Here is a 14,971-nt window from a genome sequence, read left to right on the forward strand (position 1 = left end):
AGACGACAGGCACACGGTACCAACCTAAATCCAGACGGTCAGTCAACAAAAATTTCATTCTACAATTCACTGGTGGAAATTATATTATTTCCTTATCGTTTCCCTGAGCCGGCGATCATAATTCGTAGATAAGAATGGACACTGAGGTAAATTTAATTGCTCTATCGGTCACGTGCGTTCGGAAATTGTAATTCGTATCCGAAAAGCGACTACTGAGTGCACGCCGAGAATCTACTCGGCCATAGCGATATAAATTAGCCAATAACAGAAAATAAAAATTTGATTTATAATATTCCCCAATTTTGTTCTACGGTTTATAGTATTAAGTGATTTTACTTCAACCCATTGTCGCAGTCGAAGTACCACGAGTTTGTTCAAATGTTTTTTGCTTGCTACCGTTGTTATTCCTACACAAAATGTGAGTAACAATTATAAGATGATTGTACAGGGTCCCACATAAGGGGGATAATACTGTTCTATAGTATTTTAATTTTTAAGCAAGTTAACAATTTTAAAATACTCAAATTTAATTTCTTGCCTAATTAGAACTAAAAAAAAGTGTTACAATGACACGAAAGTTCAAGCCAATACTAATTCAGTAGACATTGTTTATATAATGTAGTTGCTTTTTTTTATTTAATACAACACAACTTTTGATCAAAATTCTGATATAAGACTCATTTACTATTATAAATTAATTCCTAAAGGAAATTAAGTTGTTTTTTGTTTATATTCAACTTTAGATGAAAAGGTTGTGTGAACCCAGATCTATATAGATAAGAAATAATGTATACCCACAAAGTAACCCACATGAATGTGAAACAACCATTTTATGTTGACCTACCTAGGTACATTAAGCTCTATAAATTATGATTTAATTCATGTAGAACATCCAATATTTACATGATAATTTTCTGTTTCAGAATTCTATAAAATTCAACATGTCAAAGGCTCTTGTAAGTTTAGTCACAGGAGCTGCTTCCGGATTAGGAAAAGCCACTGTTGAACGGCTTGTGAAAGATGGATACAAAGTAATAATGTGCGACTTACCGTCGTCGGAAGGAAAAAGTATTGCTGAAACAATTGGTCCCAACACTAATTTCGTTCCTACTGATGTACGATCTGAAACTGATGTTCAGAATGCTATTGATACATGTCAACAACTCCATGGAAAATTAAACTTGATCGTCAATTGTGCTGGTATAAGTGTTGCACGCAAAGTATTTAATTTCAACAAAAGCAGTGCCCATAGCTTAGAAGAATTTACTGATGTACTTATGGTAAATACTGTAGGCAGTTTCAATGTTATCCGATTAGGTGCAGCACTGATGGGAAATAACGAAACTGACGAAAATGGTCAACGAGGAGTTGTAATCAATACATCAGGATATTCTGCTTATGATGGGCAAACAGGCCAAGTTGCTTTTGCAGCCAGCAAAGGAGCAATTGCTGCAATGACATTACCTCTTGCAAGAGATATGGCATCCCAAGGCATTAGGCATTGTTCAATAGCTCCAGGATTATTCGATACTCCTTTATTAAGTCATTTACCAGACAAAGTCAAAAACTATTTTGCAGATATGACACCATTTCCCAAAAGATTAGGACAACCAGAAGAGTTTGCAAATCTTGTTGTAAGCATTGTCAATAATCCATTTCTAAATGGAGAAGTTATTAGAATAGACGGTGGAATCAGATTTATCTAAATCATTTCTAGTACCTATCGGCTATCGTAATGTATTTTAAGTTTGTGCTTCTCCATATTATATTAATGTATTTAATGTTTAATTTTAGTAGTTGTCAATAAATAGTAAAATAAAATGTATCTATCATTTTTCATCAAGTATTTTCCTTTTTTATATAGAAATTACTTATCGGCTATCTCATTATCACATAACTGATATAACTCATCATAGAGCATAACATGTTATATTATACACGTATGCACGGTTAATGATTGAATCAGGGTTAGGTCACTGATTGTCCATTTATTATTTTTACCAGTTTAAGAAGGGGTATTTGTAATTGAGAAGAGAAAAATAAATAATATTTTTTAGTCATCCAGATAGTCAACCACATGTCCACACCACTCTATCGTACATTAATTTAATATAATATTTAAGAACTGTTTTTGACACAAAACGAATTTCTCAAAAAAATATACTAACCTACTTAATGAAGAAAACATTAAAAAGATATTAACCTAAAATTAATATAATTTATTAAAAAAAATTTTTAACATGAAACAAAACTTAAAACAAAACATAAAATTGTTTCTGTCTATATTTTATAAAAACATACATTTGTAATTAAAATTAAGTATAAAACTCAAATAAAAACAGTTTTAATTGGAAAATATATAAATATATTATATAATAATAATAAAAACTACAATTATAAATGCATTTATTTTAAAATAAAATAACTTAAATATTGTTTTACTTAAAATTTGAAATATACACAATAACAATGTTAGTGTAATGTTTAGATACAATAAACAAATACCAGTCAAGTTGAAACCGTTTTAACAAACGTTATTTATACAGTTGTAATATTATTGCAGCACTAATATGTGCACCCGGAACAGAAATTAAATACGTGTATTATGGTTTATTTGTGGGGCCACGAGATAATTTCTATCATTATACCCGATTTCTTATGTTAGTATAAATAAACATTTCAGATTTTACACTTTGAAGATTTAACCAAAAAACAACAGGATATATAAAATACTCTTGGAACAAAAAATATAATGTTATATGTTTATATTAATACTTCTTAAAAAAAAACGAAAGATGTAATTTTTCTAAACATTATTCAAAAGTAAAAAGAAATAAAATATTTTCTAATAAATTATTTTAAACATTGTTCAACATAAATATAAAAAATTTAAATCTATAATTCAATTGTGTATTAACAAAAAAATTGATTAAAGAAAAATTAGGAAAATTGATTAAAAAACCAATATCAATACATAAACTTTAAAACTATAATCTCTTAATCTCTGCTTGTAAAATATTCATTATATTATACTTATTTTTAGGTGCACCAGTCTTATTATAATACTATGTTGAAGAGCGTCTGACCACAGTACCTAAATACATCTTGTTCTATTGCATGCTAAGATTTAAAAATTTTGGCGTTTTACTAACTCGCTTAGCACCAGCAGACTCCCAAATTGTCACCGTTCCGTCTTCTGTTGATATGTATAAATGTTGAGAGTCACTCGAATAGATAATACTATAAGTTCATCAAAATTCAAATTAAACAATTGAAATTTAAAAAATTTATTTATACAACTTACGCTATGACTGCTCCATCAAAATGAATAATTGGTATTTCGCTAACAAAAGACAAATCCCATGTGCTCCATAATCTGGTTAGAGTATACACATTATTAAACCACACATAAAATGTACTTATTTCATTTTTAATTACTTGACACTCCCATCTTCTAATCCTGTTGCAATTATGTTCACTGATATTCCTTCGGGAGCATTGGAAAAGCATACTGCTGTAATTTTTTTATCACTTTCTATACTGCCAACATATGAGGCGTTAATAGTTTGAAGTGTCATAATTGATTTTCCACTATTACAATTATAGGCAATCGTAACAATATCACCAAGAATTTCATTGATGGAAACTAAATTTATCTAAACAAAATTATAGTATTGATTTAAATTGCAAAATAAAATTTTTAATATTTTATTACTGGGGACTTCATGGGCTCCAGTGATCTCACATATGCAATATCATTTAGATCCCAAATAATTGAATTTCCTTCGTTATCACAACTAACAGCAATACTAAATGCTGGACTCAAAGCTATACAAGATATTTTTGCTCGATGACCAACAAGAACAGTTGGTTCTTTAAATATCTCAACATTACCAACAATGATGTCAAAATAAAATCTGAAATAGATGACACATTACTAAAATTCAATTTTTAATTAATTTAATTTTTTAAGTTAAATAATATTAAATTTATAGTTAAAAGTTACATTGCCACTTATAATAAGCGGGTGCGATAATAATAATAATCAATACTCTATTAAAATTTAAAAGTTAAAAATCACAGTCAGCAGCAAATATTTTTTATCGGGAGCAGTCAACCAATACTTGTTTGTCGCTCCTGCAGGGTCACCCATTTATATACCTTGCTACGCTCCTGCACACAAGTCAGCCGCCGACTATGCTTCTTAACTTGAATAGAGTAAAGGACAATATTTTCATACCGGCAACAGTGCATAGAAATATAGGTCTTGATTTCAAATAAAATTCCTCCCCTCCCCCATATTTTCTTAGTAAAATATTATGTTTATTGCCTTCACAAATACTTACTAATATTAGCAATGGGTAAATAATTAAATTTTTCGATAAGGGGCACTAGAAATGTTGGTACAGGCAGCTGTTTACCCTACCCTTACACAGGTTCCCTAGACCCAGTGCCGCAACCAGAGATGTAAGGGTCCAAGTGCGAATTAAACCCTAATGTTTGAAAAGGGCCCCCTAAATATAATAATAGGGTCCTTTTGGGGAGTGAGGTGTAACCCTATTAATTGTAGAGCCGCCATAACCTCCACTGTTGATAAGCTCTCTTATGAGAAGCTCTATGCAAATCAAACATAAGTTTAGTCAAGTATTTTATTACTTGTATACATGTATGATTCCAGATTCAAAACCAATCCAAACATAAGGACAGTGTGGTGCAGTGACTATAGTGCTGATGTTGTCTGTAGAAAAAAATTTAAATGCTGGTTTAGAGGGGGCTTCTTTACGCTGTTTAATTCTAACCACACTATCAAATTCACTCCAAGTAAGTATCGCTGCAGCCATAACAGTAACTCCTTCATTTAGTAATGTTAATGATTTTTCCTAAAATATAATACGAGTAAAAATTAAATTAAGAAATTAATAGTTTTTCAAATATAATAATTTATAATATTATACTATATATTATAATTACTTTTGAATATGTTAAGAGTAAAGCAGAGTTGTTTGATAATCCAAATACATCATTGGTAAGTAAGGGCACAAAGTCAGTAACCAGAGTCTTGTGTTTTCTTTTCCAAATATACATGGGGACATTTTCCTCTGGTGATCCGACATAATTTCCCCATTTTAAATTTTTTAAGCCTACAAAAGAAATTATATGAAATAAAAACAAAGGAAATAAACATGATCAAAGACTCTAAGAAACAATTTACCTGCGATAACATTTCGACAATTAGTGTTTTTCGTCACATTTTTTGGAGAGTAATCATCAACTGTCATTGGGTGTGGAAAGCGAAATAACTGTCTTGGAGTTTGTCCATAAGTGCTGACCATAGTTTTAAAAGCAGATCTCGCTACTGGATCTTCTGTCTCATCAATATGTGACCCATAATAAGTAGCTGGGTGAAACACATTGATTGCCTCAATTGCCGCTTTACCAGTTTGTTTGTAACCAAATATTAAGTCTATCCAATGTGGTAAATTTTCACTAACTATTTCAGATTCCAGAAGTTGTCTTTAAATAAGGATTAAATAGTATCATAATAAAATTAAATCAAATTGTTGAATAAATAAATATTTTATTTTATTTACCTTTGAATAAGTACAAATAATCTTGGATTGTTTTGAGCCCATATTGGTAATTTAACAGAATCAACAACTTCTCCAGATTGTTTAGCTCCAAAATTTAATTGCTCAAAGTTTGTAAACATTTCAGGTAAATAATAAAACTCTGGTACAAGTTCCTTCAAATCAGTAGTTGATTCGTCGGATGACAAACGCCAGGTAATTTCCATTGAATGAAATGATCGATCTGGTACATCAAAGTTATTATCCTGTTGCAAAACAGATGTTAGGATTAATTACATTGTTATAGAGAACATTTAACTGTATTACTTGATATTTAATAAACATTTGAGTGTATGGTGGGACTCTGATTAAGAAATGTAATACTGTTCCAGAGTTACTGTAATGTGAACTATAGTGATGTGGATCAGTTCCAAAGCGATGAATATCTTCTTTCAAATACTAAAATGAAATTAATTATAAATATACTTAACCCACAGATAAGAATCAAAAATATTACATTGTAATGTTGAATATAATGAGCTTCTTTCTTTTTATTCTGAATTGCCATAGGCCGTCTCAAATCCCTAGTATTAAAAATACATAAAATTATTAATGATAAACATCATCAGTCTTTGAGTCTTTTAATATTTACAAGTGTCTATATAACTTTTAGTACTTTATAGTTTACCTGTATGTGGATAATTGATTCAAATCTAATTCTGTAGTATTATAACTAGCTAAAACAAATGGCATCACAGGATATTGCATTAAATCATTATAAGAACGTGCAGCCATTTTATTCAGGATTGATAAATATTCCATATTGGTGATTTGACGTGTCCTCCATAAATCAACTGTTTCACTCAGTATTTCACTGGTAATACGATTTGGCAATGGAAAATTCAATAAATAATTTCCAAATTCATCTCTTTCCTGAGATCAAATACCAATTTTACATGACGGAATACATAAAAAAAATTATAGGTACCTTTTGAGAATGAAAAGCAATTAAAAATGTTTTTCCATTTGTAAGAAATATTTCAACAGCTTTTTCTTTAAGCGAATATCTGCGGTTATGTATTTCTTTGACTTCGTCAAATTTAAGGACATGTGAATAATCATTCTGTAAAAACTAATAATATACACAAAACAAATATAACTTATATACTATTATAATAATAACTTTTAATTCATTTCGTAAAATTTTACATTTGATATGTTTTCAGTAGGAACAATATAAATTGCATTTTCACTGATTAGAACTTCACATTTAATTTTTTGCCATGGATGTACTAGTTTTGCAGTACACATGTAGGATATTTTTTCTTGAGACAATAAACTCTCAACAACAGCAGAAGAAACAGAAACTTCCATATCATCTGATACTAAGTAATCTAGAGGTCCTTTGATATTATTTTTCTCTTTAAATAAATTTAAGTATGAACATTAATTTAATTCAATAGCAAATGGATATACAATACTAACCAGCTTTGTGCGAGTGTTCAGGTTTAAAGAATCTTTTTAATATGTTTAAATGGCACCTTTGAAGGCGAATTCTCACTCTACTAGGTCCTTCTGTTGGATTAAGTTCCCACGATCTAAAAATATATGTTATATGAACATAAACTTTAGAAAAATTATGTCAGAATATTGTTTACGAGATATACTGTTTACGTTGGATATGACTCTGGAAAATACCATGGCGCCTTTTCATGGGACATTTGATTGATAATAGATTTCCATCGTATTGTGGCTTGTATAGTATTCCTATAACTGTGTTTAGTTTTTTCTAATACAAGTTTCCTATGGGAATTTTGCTCATCCGACACAATTGTTGTAATTGCTATGGCTGAATTGCATATCAACTTTATTGTGTTGTCCCATTTACAAGCACTTCTAAAAAAAAAAAAATTACAACATTTCAAATTATTATAAATTTATCATTTTTATTCCTCTAAATTAAATCTTGAATAAAGTTATATTTTATAACAGGACCAAAGTAGTTTATATAGTTAAATTAAACTATTCTTATCATAACTAGATGATCAGAAATTTTAAAAATTTTACATAGAGCTAAATTTGTTTAAGAACTTAAAAACATACTTTATGATATTATCATTTTGACTAATATCCATTCCGTTTAATTCAACAATCATTTGTCCTAAAACTTGATCGATCTGATTCTTCCATTCATTTTGGTAGACAATTCCATTACTGTCGGCAGTTAATAATTCTAATTCAATCAGGTATTCCTTCAATGCTTCACATGTGCACATTTCCTCTTCAGTAAGAGGTACTGGTAAATCAGCACTCATCAATGAATACAAATAAATATAAAATCTTTGTTCAATCTAAAAATGTGATGAAAATACATATAAATTCATTGAAACTATTGTTGATTTGTATATATATACATATGTAACACATAATACATATGTATTAGTGAAATCATCAATAACAGAACACAGTTTATTATATTATGTACATTCATATTTAAATTTATTAATTTTATTTAAGTTAATGTATTTGAAGTATGAGAAGGCAAAAACTTATGCATTTGCTTTTTTTGTTATTAAGATAAAAATAGCTGAATAGTACCTATATTTGTCTTATTATTACTTTATTAATCATTTCATTTTTTACAAAAAAATATTTCAATTTTTAAGAGAAATTTTTGGTATATTAATAATTTGTAATACAATAAAATTGCATAAATACTATTAGCATAAAATATCTTTTGATTATCAATACATTCATTTTTATATCGATACCATATTTTGAATTCAAATTTTGGTGGTTATTAATTTAAAAATACATATTTAATCCAATTATAAAGAACTAAAAACATGTTAGAAGCTCATGAGTATATTATCCAATTATTATCTCCCATAGATTACCAACAAATGGAACAAGCCAATCATTAACTATTAAAATAATAATTTATCTTAAGTGAATTTATTCCTTAACTACGTTAGTTTATAGAAATAAGTATGATTATTGTATGAACATAATAATTATTAATTAAAAAAAAAAAATTGTAATATAAGTTTTTACAGGACAGGAGATTTTAATAATAATACAAAAAACAAAAAAAAATTATCCATTTAATAATTAATTCAGGATAAAAAAATATATAACATACCTGAGGATTTATATATATTATGTTTTTGAACAATTCTTTAGATCTAGGTTCATTTAATAATGATTTAACAGCAAAAATACGTATCCTTGTTGTTTGATGTGGACTTAAAAGCCACACTAATAAATTCGCGCCTTGCAATCTAAAAAAATTGTTTATATTTATTTATATGTTATAGGTAGCATTTTTACAAACTATATGAACTTAATTTAAATTACTTCTATATTTATACAAAAAAAAATTTAGTTTTTAAATTTTTAATAAAAAATACAGAAACTTAAGAAAAATAATTTAAATTAATTTTTTCCTTGAAATGAAAAACTTAATGCAATAATTAGAAACTTCTGTTCTCCACAAATCATGCATTTTCAAGGTATATTAAAAATAAGTTAAAACATAAAAATGCTTCTATCTATTTGATACATAAGTACATAACATATTACTGGTAAATATTGTCCACCAAAAATAAAGGTTGGCACTAAGTTTTTAAATTCTTTGACAATTTTAGTGACATATTTAGTGTTTTTATAGTTAAAAAACGATTAAAAATGTTAACTAAATTCTTATCATACCTTATAACATCACGAGCAGCACTGTAAATAGATACCCATGGATGCTGTCTTTGTTCTCTAGTATTTTGTGTAATACTAGTAAGATTGTACAGGAGAATTGTGAATAAATGGCATCCAAAAGCAACTTCAGGAGTAACTTCATCACTTATCTTCTCGTCTATATAATATTTTTTTGAAATTATAATATATAAAACTAACAACCTATATGTTTAGGGACATTATGTGACTTACTTGAAGCAAAAATAAACTCAACAGATCGAATGATTATATTTTTGTATCTTTCAACTAATTCCGCTTTAGATAAAGATCTTTGACGATTACTATTAGATACAATACTAAATAGGCTTGATTCACTATTGGACATGGACGGTACATTGTTTATTTCTTTTGGGTTGTTCAAAGATAACACTAAAAAGTAAAATAATATTACAAAATCAATTTGTAATGGTCAAATATTTAATAGGTAAAATACCAGAACTCAGATTTTTCTTCAATCGAGACAAAGCAGGAACTAAAGGTGGCTGAGTCTGTATGAGGTCTTGAATTGTGTCCATTCCAGATTCTAAAATAAAACGTTGCGTTTCTCTTAGGGTTAAGTTAGACTTGATGCCCTCTTTTGATGTTTGTATTTCTGCTTTTTGTAAATAACGACACTGGTAAACAGAATCATTTAAAATCTGAAAAATAATAAAAAAATATTTAATTTAAATTAGTAAATTAATAATAATAATTAAATGAAATATTGAAACTAACTTGAATATTTTGTACACCAGGAGTATGAATAGCTGAAGTAATCAATGTTATTAATAATGAATTTATATCATCAACAAGTATCTCTTGCTTATTTAAATCTGTGTGGCTTTGGGAAGTAGGGTAAATACTAGCTATTACTGATAATGTTTTTAATAGACACTCAACCAAACCATACTCTAAAATAGTATGCAAACACTGTGGAACCTAGAAACACACATGGAACCATTGTTTTTTTAAAATTTAACTGTATTGATACTGAAATTCTTACTTTGGTTACAAGTTTGAGAAAGAAGTTAACCATATTTGTACATAATGTCAAATTAAATGTAGATTTTGGTAACAGCGAGAGTAATAAAGGAACTGCCGAAAAATTAAAAGAACTCATTTCAACAGATTGATCCCATTGCAGTTGCTGATCCAGAGGAAGCCAATAACTACCAGTAAATATTGAAGCACAAGTGTCAACTAAATTCACTGTAGTTTGATGTAATGACAATATATTGGCCATTTGATGGAATCCTTTAAATTTAGTCATAAATTTCTTAGCATACGATAAACTACACCGTTGTAAAAACACACTTATTATCTGGAACAAGATTTTAAAATTTAAAAAAAATATAATCAAGAATATTAATATATTAACAAAACTAACTTCAAACTTACTTTTAATATGATAATTTTAATTGAAGGACTAGGATTATTGAGTAAAACCACCAGTTTTTCTGCGTCAAACATTTTATCAATAACATTACCGGGAACACAATTTGAAATATTAATTAAAACATTTCTTAGTATAGAAAATAAACCTTCAATCATCTCACTGTGACTTTCAAAATCAGAAGATTTAAATTGTTTTTCATTCATTTTTTTCTGGAATAAACATCATTATTTGTTAATAATATTATAAGAAATTTAAATTCTTAATATTTATAGATGATGAATTTACTTGGGCTCCAAAGTACACTTCTGCTTCACAAGCATTACCATAATCCAAAGATAAATTTCCTTCATTGTCTTTAATAGCTGTGGCAATATCTTTCACACTGCCGTCTATACCAGAATCCTGGCCAGTTTCTTCCGGAACAAAATGTTCACTACTTTCTGATGTTTCTTTACTAGCTTTTGATGAATCTATTTTATTATTTTTTAACAACTCTTGCTGTACCTACAAGAAAAATGTAAGCTGATTTATGAATGCAGAAATATATTTTTGTGTTAATGAAATAGACTGAATAAATATAAAACATTTTACAAACATATCATTGAGAAATTACTAGGGAATATAATAGATGAATTTTTTACCTGAAGTTTTAATAATTCTGTATTTAATCTGTGAGTATCAATAGAACCAGCAAAGTCAGTTTCTGAGTACTCATTTAAATTAAATTTACTACCAGACTCTTCGGATTCTAAAAACAATACAAATAAAATCTGGAATTAAATGTTAATAACTATATTATGATGCAAAATGTAAATAAATACCTGAGGATACATGAATATGAAATTCGGGTGATGCATACATTCTTGATTGAGGAGATAGAACAAAATATACTGATGCTTTTAAATGAGGCAAGTACAAATTTTTACTTGGATGTACAGCAATTAAGAAGTCTAATATCATAGTAATATAACTCTTATTAGTTCGTAAATCAAAAATACTTTGCACAAAATCAACCAAATCTTTTTGCACACCCCCTATTAATGCTGTTTCATTTGAATCTTCTAACAATAATTGACACTGTACAAAAAATAATAAAAAAACAATTTTTTTTAAATATATATTTATATATGTGTATTAAAAAGCAAATTTAGTAAAAAATCTACCTTAATTTGCAATAAAATTGATTCTAATAATTCAGATGATTGAATTTGTTTCAAATTAAATTTTCTATGTGGATGGTTCAATGACAAAAGATGTTTACAAAATTTGAAAAGATACTGAATAATCTGTTGGTTATTAGCAGTCCATATCTTCCAACATGGCAAAATTACTTCTTTTATAAAACAAGTATTCAACAAAACTCCTTCATAAAACATATTGACAATCCATTCATCGTTTACATAAACAAATGATCCCTTTTTATTACAACCTGCTTCTAGGAGGACCTGTGCATAAAATAAAATGTAAATATAATTATTTAGTACCTACTACATTTCTACTATAACATTGTAAGTAGTATTAAATATATTTACCATTAGCATTGAACAACTAGGTTGAATTTTTGATGAAGTCAAAGCTTTAGTTAATAGTTTATAACCATCCAGTATAATAAATTCTGAATATAATTTAGAATCAGATTGTACAAAATGTAACAGAATTTTTAATGCTTTTACTTGATCATTAGAAGATGATTGAAATTCTATAACCTGTTTAATACATAATGATAAATTATCATAAAACCAAGTATTTTAACTTTATAACATATAAATTAAAGTTGATTTACCCTTGCAAATAAAAATAATATTAATGACATGCCTCCTATTTTATTGACTACAGTCAATAACCCATGTGGCTCGAGCACTTTAAAAGAACTAACAATTACTGTAGGTATCACCTGAGGTGGACTCTGACATGCACGTAAATCATATGCAGTCATCTTGAACATTAATGGTTGAGTAGGAGGAAATAAAGAACCTAAATAACACACAAAATATTATACAACACTCAAATTATTCAATATTTATATCTTATTACTTATTGTAATGCTTTTTGAATAGATCGACTTAACATAAAAAAAATGTTACCTGTAGGATTTGGAAGAGTCAAAGAATACAAAGAAACTGAGAGTGGTTGCCTTGGAGTGAAACTCAATAATATGACGTCCTAAAAAAAGTACCAACAATTTTACACAAGATTAATTATCTTGGGATTAAATTTATAAATAAAATAACAAATTTATCATCTTAGTTAATTTAAGTTACCTGCAGGGGTTTAATGATTTCAAAACTTTGTTTTAATATTTGATTCCAGTCCAAATTAGAATTCAAAGATGTGTTTAAATTATAAACTGAATCATTGAACAACATACTAAAATTTGGTTTTAATGGATTATTTGAACAATCCGCTAAATTTTCTAAATCCGGTCCGAAAGCTGCAAGAGTGCAAGCACACTCTTTTGTTAGAACAGGCAATCTAAACATTAAAATGTTTCCAATTGAAATAGGTGAAGTATTATCTCTTGTGTCGCCTAAGAGAACATTGGATGGCCGAGGTTTTTTAATAAGAAATCCATTAAACAAGAGATTGGCTTTATTTTCACACAGTCCATCTATAATAAGAGTTATCTGAAAAAAATACAATTTACTGAAAATTGAACAAATTAAATTTAAATTTTGAATATTTTACCTCAATAAATTTGTCTCCTTTCTTAATACCATTTACATTTATAGCAACATGATGCCAGGCAATCGAACCCAAACAGCTGTTAAAGTTTACTTCAGAAAGTAATTCAAATTTGTTTTCATTTGGTCTAGTAAGTCTTACAACAAAACCATCGGTTAAAGAGTTCAACCAAAACTCTATAAGCATTGCATCAAATCCAATTGAAAATACATGGGTTAGATCATCTAAATTGTTTGATTCTTTTTGCAAGTTTTGAGCTAAAAGATATTTTATTTATTAGTATAATATACCTATATTATTAAAGGTAATATTAAGTTATAACATTACTTTTTCCAATAGATTCTGCAGAATTGTTTCTCTTGATGCTTATACATTTATGAACATGATCTAAGCGTAACCACATTGATAATGAAAAACCTGTTGATAAGACAGACCATCCAAGATCTGTGTTGATTGGTAAGCTTAGAGCAAATACAGACCATGGTGTCAGTAGTCCTAAAATAAAATAAAAAAATTATTAATATTTATTTAAAACATAATTTGTTTTTTCATACTCATTTCTTTATGGTTTTCTCGAATTAAAATTGCTAATGCTTCTGCAGGCCTATCACTGATCGGTAAATTTGAGATTAATTTTGCAGGAAATTGAATACTGTAGTATGGTCGCCATGCAATTGGTATATGATCAGTCACGTAAATTAGTGGCAGGAGTAATAACTTCTATGATAAAATAAATAAATAATTTGCTTTATGAACTAATATTTCGCATTAGTTTTGTTAGAAAGTTATCTTACAAGAGGTGGATTATGTGTTTTAAACAAGTTTAAGTACATCTCAAGTTCAAAAGTTTCTATGTAATGACAGGCCATCAAAGCAATAAGTTCCATCATATAAATATAAATTGTATCATCTGTATTAAAACAAAAAATGTTAGTCAAATAAAAGATTACTAAAACTAAATCATAAATACAAATATACTCACAAATTTCAGTTCGTTCGTTATTATTAACATGTTCTTCAATACAGTTCAACAATTTAGAAATAAGTCCTTCTTTTGCAAGTTTTATACAACTATCATCATTGTCTTTGCAAATAGCAATAAGTCTTTGTAGACAATAAATTATTCCATCTAAATTATCAAGATTCCTAGATTTACGAAAATTAAGTTGTAATTAGATTAAAAGATAGAACATTTTTAATTTAATTTAAGTGTACCTGGAAAAGGTCATTAAGTCTATAGCCAATGTACACAATGCTGGATGCATAATATTCAATTTTTTTGTATCCGTGTGAATATTTTTATGGGAAATTGTCTCATCTGCAGTTCTATAAATATAATAACGTAATACATTTTTTTCAATTGGTAAATATTTTAGTATATTATATTGAGTCTTAACTATTACCCAAGATAAAAAAACATATAATATAATCAGGCACGCACACTTCACCCTTACACACAATGGCCATTAATTTGACTATCACAACATCAACAGTCGACAGTTATAAATACTATTTTTATCATTGTGATCATAAGCAACAGCCTACAACCGCCCAACCAAACCACCAGCAAGGCCGTAGCCAGAAAAATATTTGGGGG

At 28.0% G+C, this 14,971-nt stretch overlaps 2 protein-coding genes across 5 annotated transcripts in view; one reads left to right on the forward strand and one right to left on the reverse strand.

The window, feature by feature from the left end:
• Positions 1-101: 101 nt before the first annotated feature.
• LOC111037185 (3-hydroxyacyl-CoA dehydrogenase type-2-like) lies at positions 102-1,827 on the forward strand. Of its 2 annotated transcripts, XM_022319579.1 has the most exons (3): positions 102-418; positions 744-848; positions 924-1,827. In XM_022319579.1, exon 3 carries the CDS (start codon positions 942-944, stop codon positions 1,704-1,706), a length of 765 nt encoding a protein of 254 aa, XP_022175271.1. In that variant the 5' UTR covers positions 102-418; positions 744-848; positions 924-941; the 3' UTR covers positions 1,707-1,827. The 2 variants fall into 2 exon arrangements, with proteins under 2 accessions (XP_022175271.1, XP_022175269.1); XM_022319577.1 differs by lacking the exon at positions 744-848 and having other exon boundaries at positions 103-418.
• A 1,178-nt stretch (positions 1,828-3,005) lies between these two features.
• The window catches only part of LOC111037186 (lysosomal-trafficking regulator), a 27,577-nt gene continuing 15,611 nt past the window's right edge, over positions 3,006-14,971 (reverse strand). The window contains exons 10-46 of one of the 3 annotated variants that reach the window (XM_022319581.1): positions 14,590-14,700; positions 14,357-14,520; positions 14,169-14,284; positions 13,929-14,094; positions 13,702-13,869; positions 13,378-13,631; positions 12,954-13,316; positions 12,777-12,855; positions 12,476-12,666; positions 12,225-12,398; positions 11,856-12,137; positions 11,514-11,769; positions 11,334-11,440; positions 10,978-11,196; positions 10,695-10,901; positions 10,300-10,617; positions 10,032-10,235; positions 9,751-9,955; positions 9,510-9,686; positions 9,279-9,435; positions 8,710-8,848; positions 7,671-7,918; positions 7,242-7,463; positions 7,053-7,165; positions 6,777-6,988; positions 6,556-6,690; positions 6,256-6,500; positions 6,085-6,151; positions 5,895-6,026; positions 5,592-5,833; positions 5,213-5,514; positions 4,972-5,141; positions 4,657-4,880; positions 3,716-3,917; positions 3,439-3,656; positions 3,305-3,376; positions 3,006-3,240 (exon numbers count right to left, since the gene is read on the reverse strand). In XM_022319581.1, coding sequence (XP_022175273.1) covers positions 3,111-3,240; positions 3,305-3,376; positions 3,439-3,656; positions 3,716-3,917; positions 4,657-4,880; positions 4,972-5,141; positions 5,213-5,514; positions 5,592-5,833; positions 5,895-6,026; positions 6,085-6,151; positions 6,256-6,500; positions 6,556-6,690; positions 6,777-6,988; positions 7,053-7,165; positions 7,242-7,463; positions 7,671-7,918; positions 8,710-8,848; positions 9,279-9,435; positions 9,510-9,686; positions 9,751-9,955; positions 10,032-10,235; positions 10,300-10,617; positions 10,695-10,901; positions 10,978-11,196; positions 11,334-11,440; positions 11,514-11,769; positions 11,856-12,137; positions 12,225-12,398; positions 12,476-12,666; positions 12,777-12,855; positions 12,954-13,316; positions 13,378-13,631; positions 13,702-13,869; positions 13,929-14,094; positions 14,169-14,284; positions 14,357-14,520; positions 14,590-14,700 — 6,991 coding nt within the window. In that variant the 3' untranslated portion in view covers positions 3,006-3,110. Of the gene's footprint in view, positions 3,241-3,304; positions 3,377-3,438; positions 3,657-3,715; positions 3,918-4,656; positions 4,881-4,971; positions 5,142-5,212; positions 5,515-5,591; positions 5,834-5,894; positions 6,027-6,084; positions 6,152-6,255; positions 6,501-6,555; positions 6,700-6,776; positions 6,989-7,052; positions 7,166-7,241; positions 7,464-7,670; positions 7,919-8,709; positions 8,849-9,278; positions 9,436-9,509; positions 9,687-9,750; positions 9,956-10,031; positions 10,236-10,299; positions 10,618-10,694; positions 10,902-10,977; positions 11,197-11,333; positions 11,441-11,513; positions 11,770-11,855; positions 12,138-12,224; positions 12,399-12,475; positions 12,667-12,776; positions 12,856-12,953; positions 13,317-13,377; positions 13,632-13,701; positions 13,870-13,928; positions 14,095-14,168; positions 14,285-14,356; positions 14,521-14,589; positions 14,701-14,971 lie in introns of all 3 variants that reach the window. The other 2 variants (XM_022319580.1, XM_022319582.1) reach the window with 2 other exon arrangements.

This window comes from Myzus persicae, unplaced genomic scaffold (genome assembly GCF_001856785.1).
Source record: "Myzus persicae strain clone G006 unplaced genomic scaffold, MPER_G0061.0, whole genome shotgun sequence".
NCBI lineage: Eukaryota > Metazoa > Arthropoda > Insecta > Hemiptera > Aphididae > Myzus > Myzus persicae.

Excerpts from the sequence above, each read along its gene's own strand:
- LOC111037185 (XM_022319579.1), top strand. The coding sequence starts at position 942 with ATGTCAAAGGCTCTTGTAAGTTTAGTCACAGGAGCTGCTTCCGGATTA.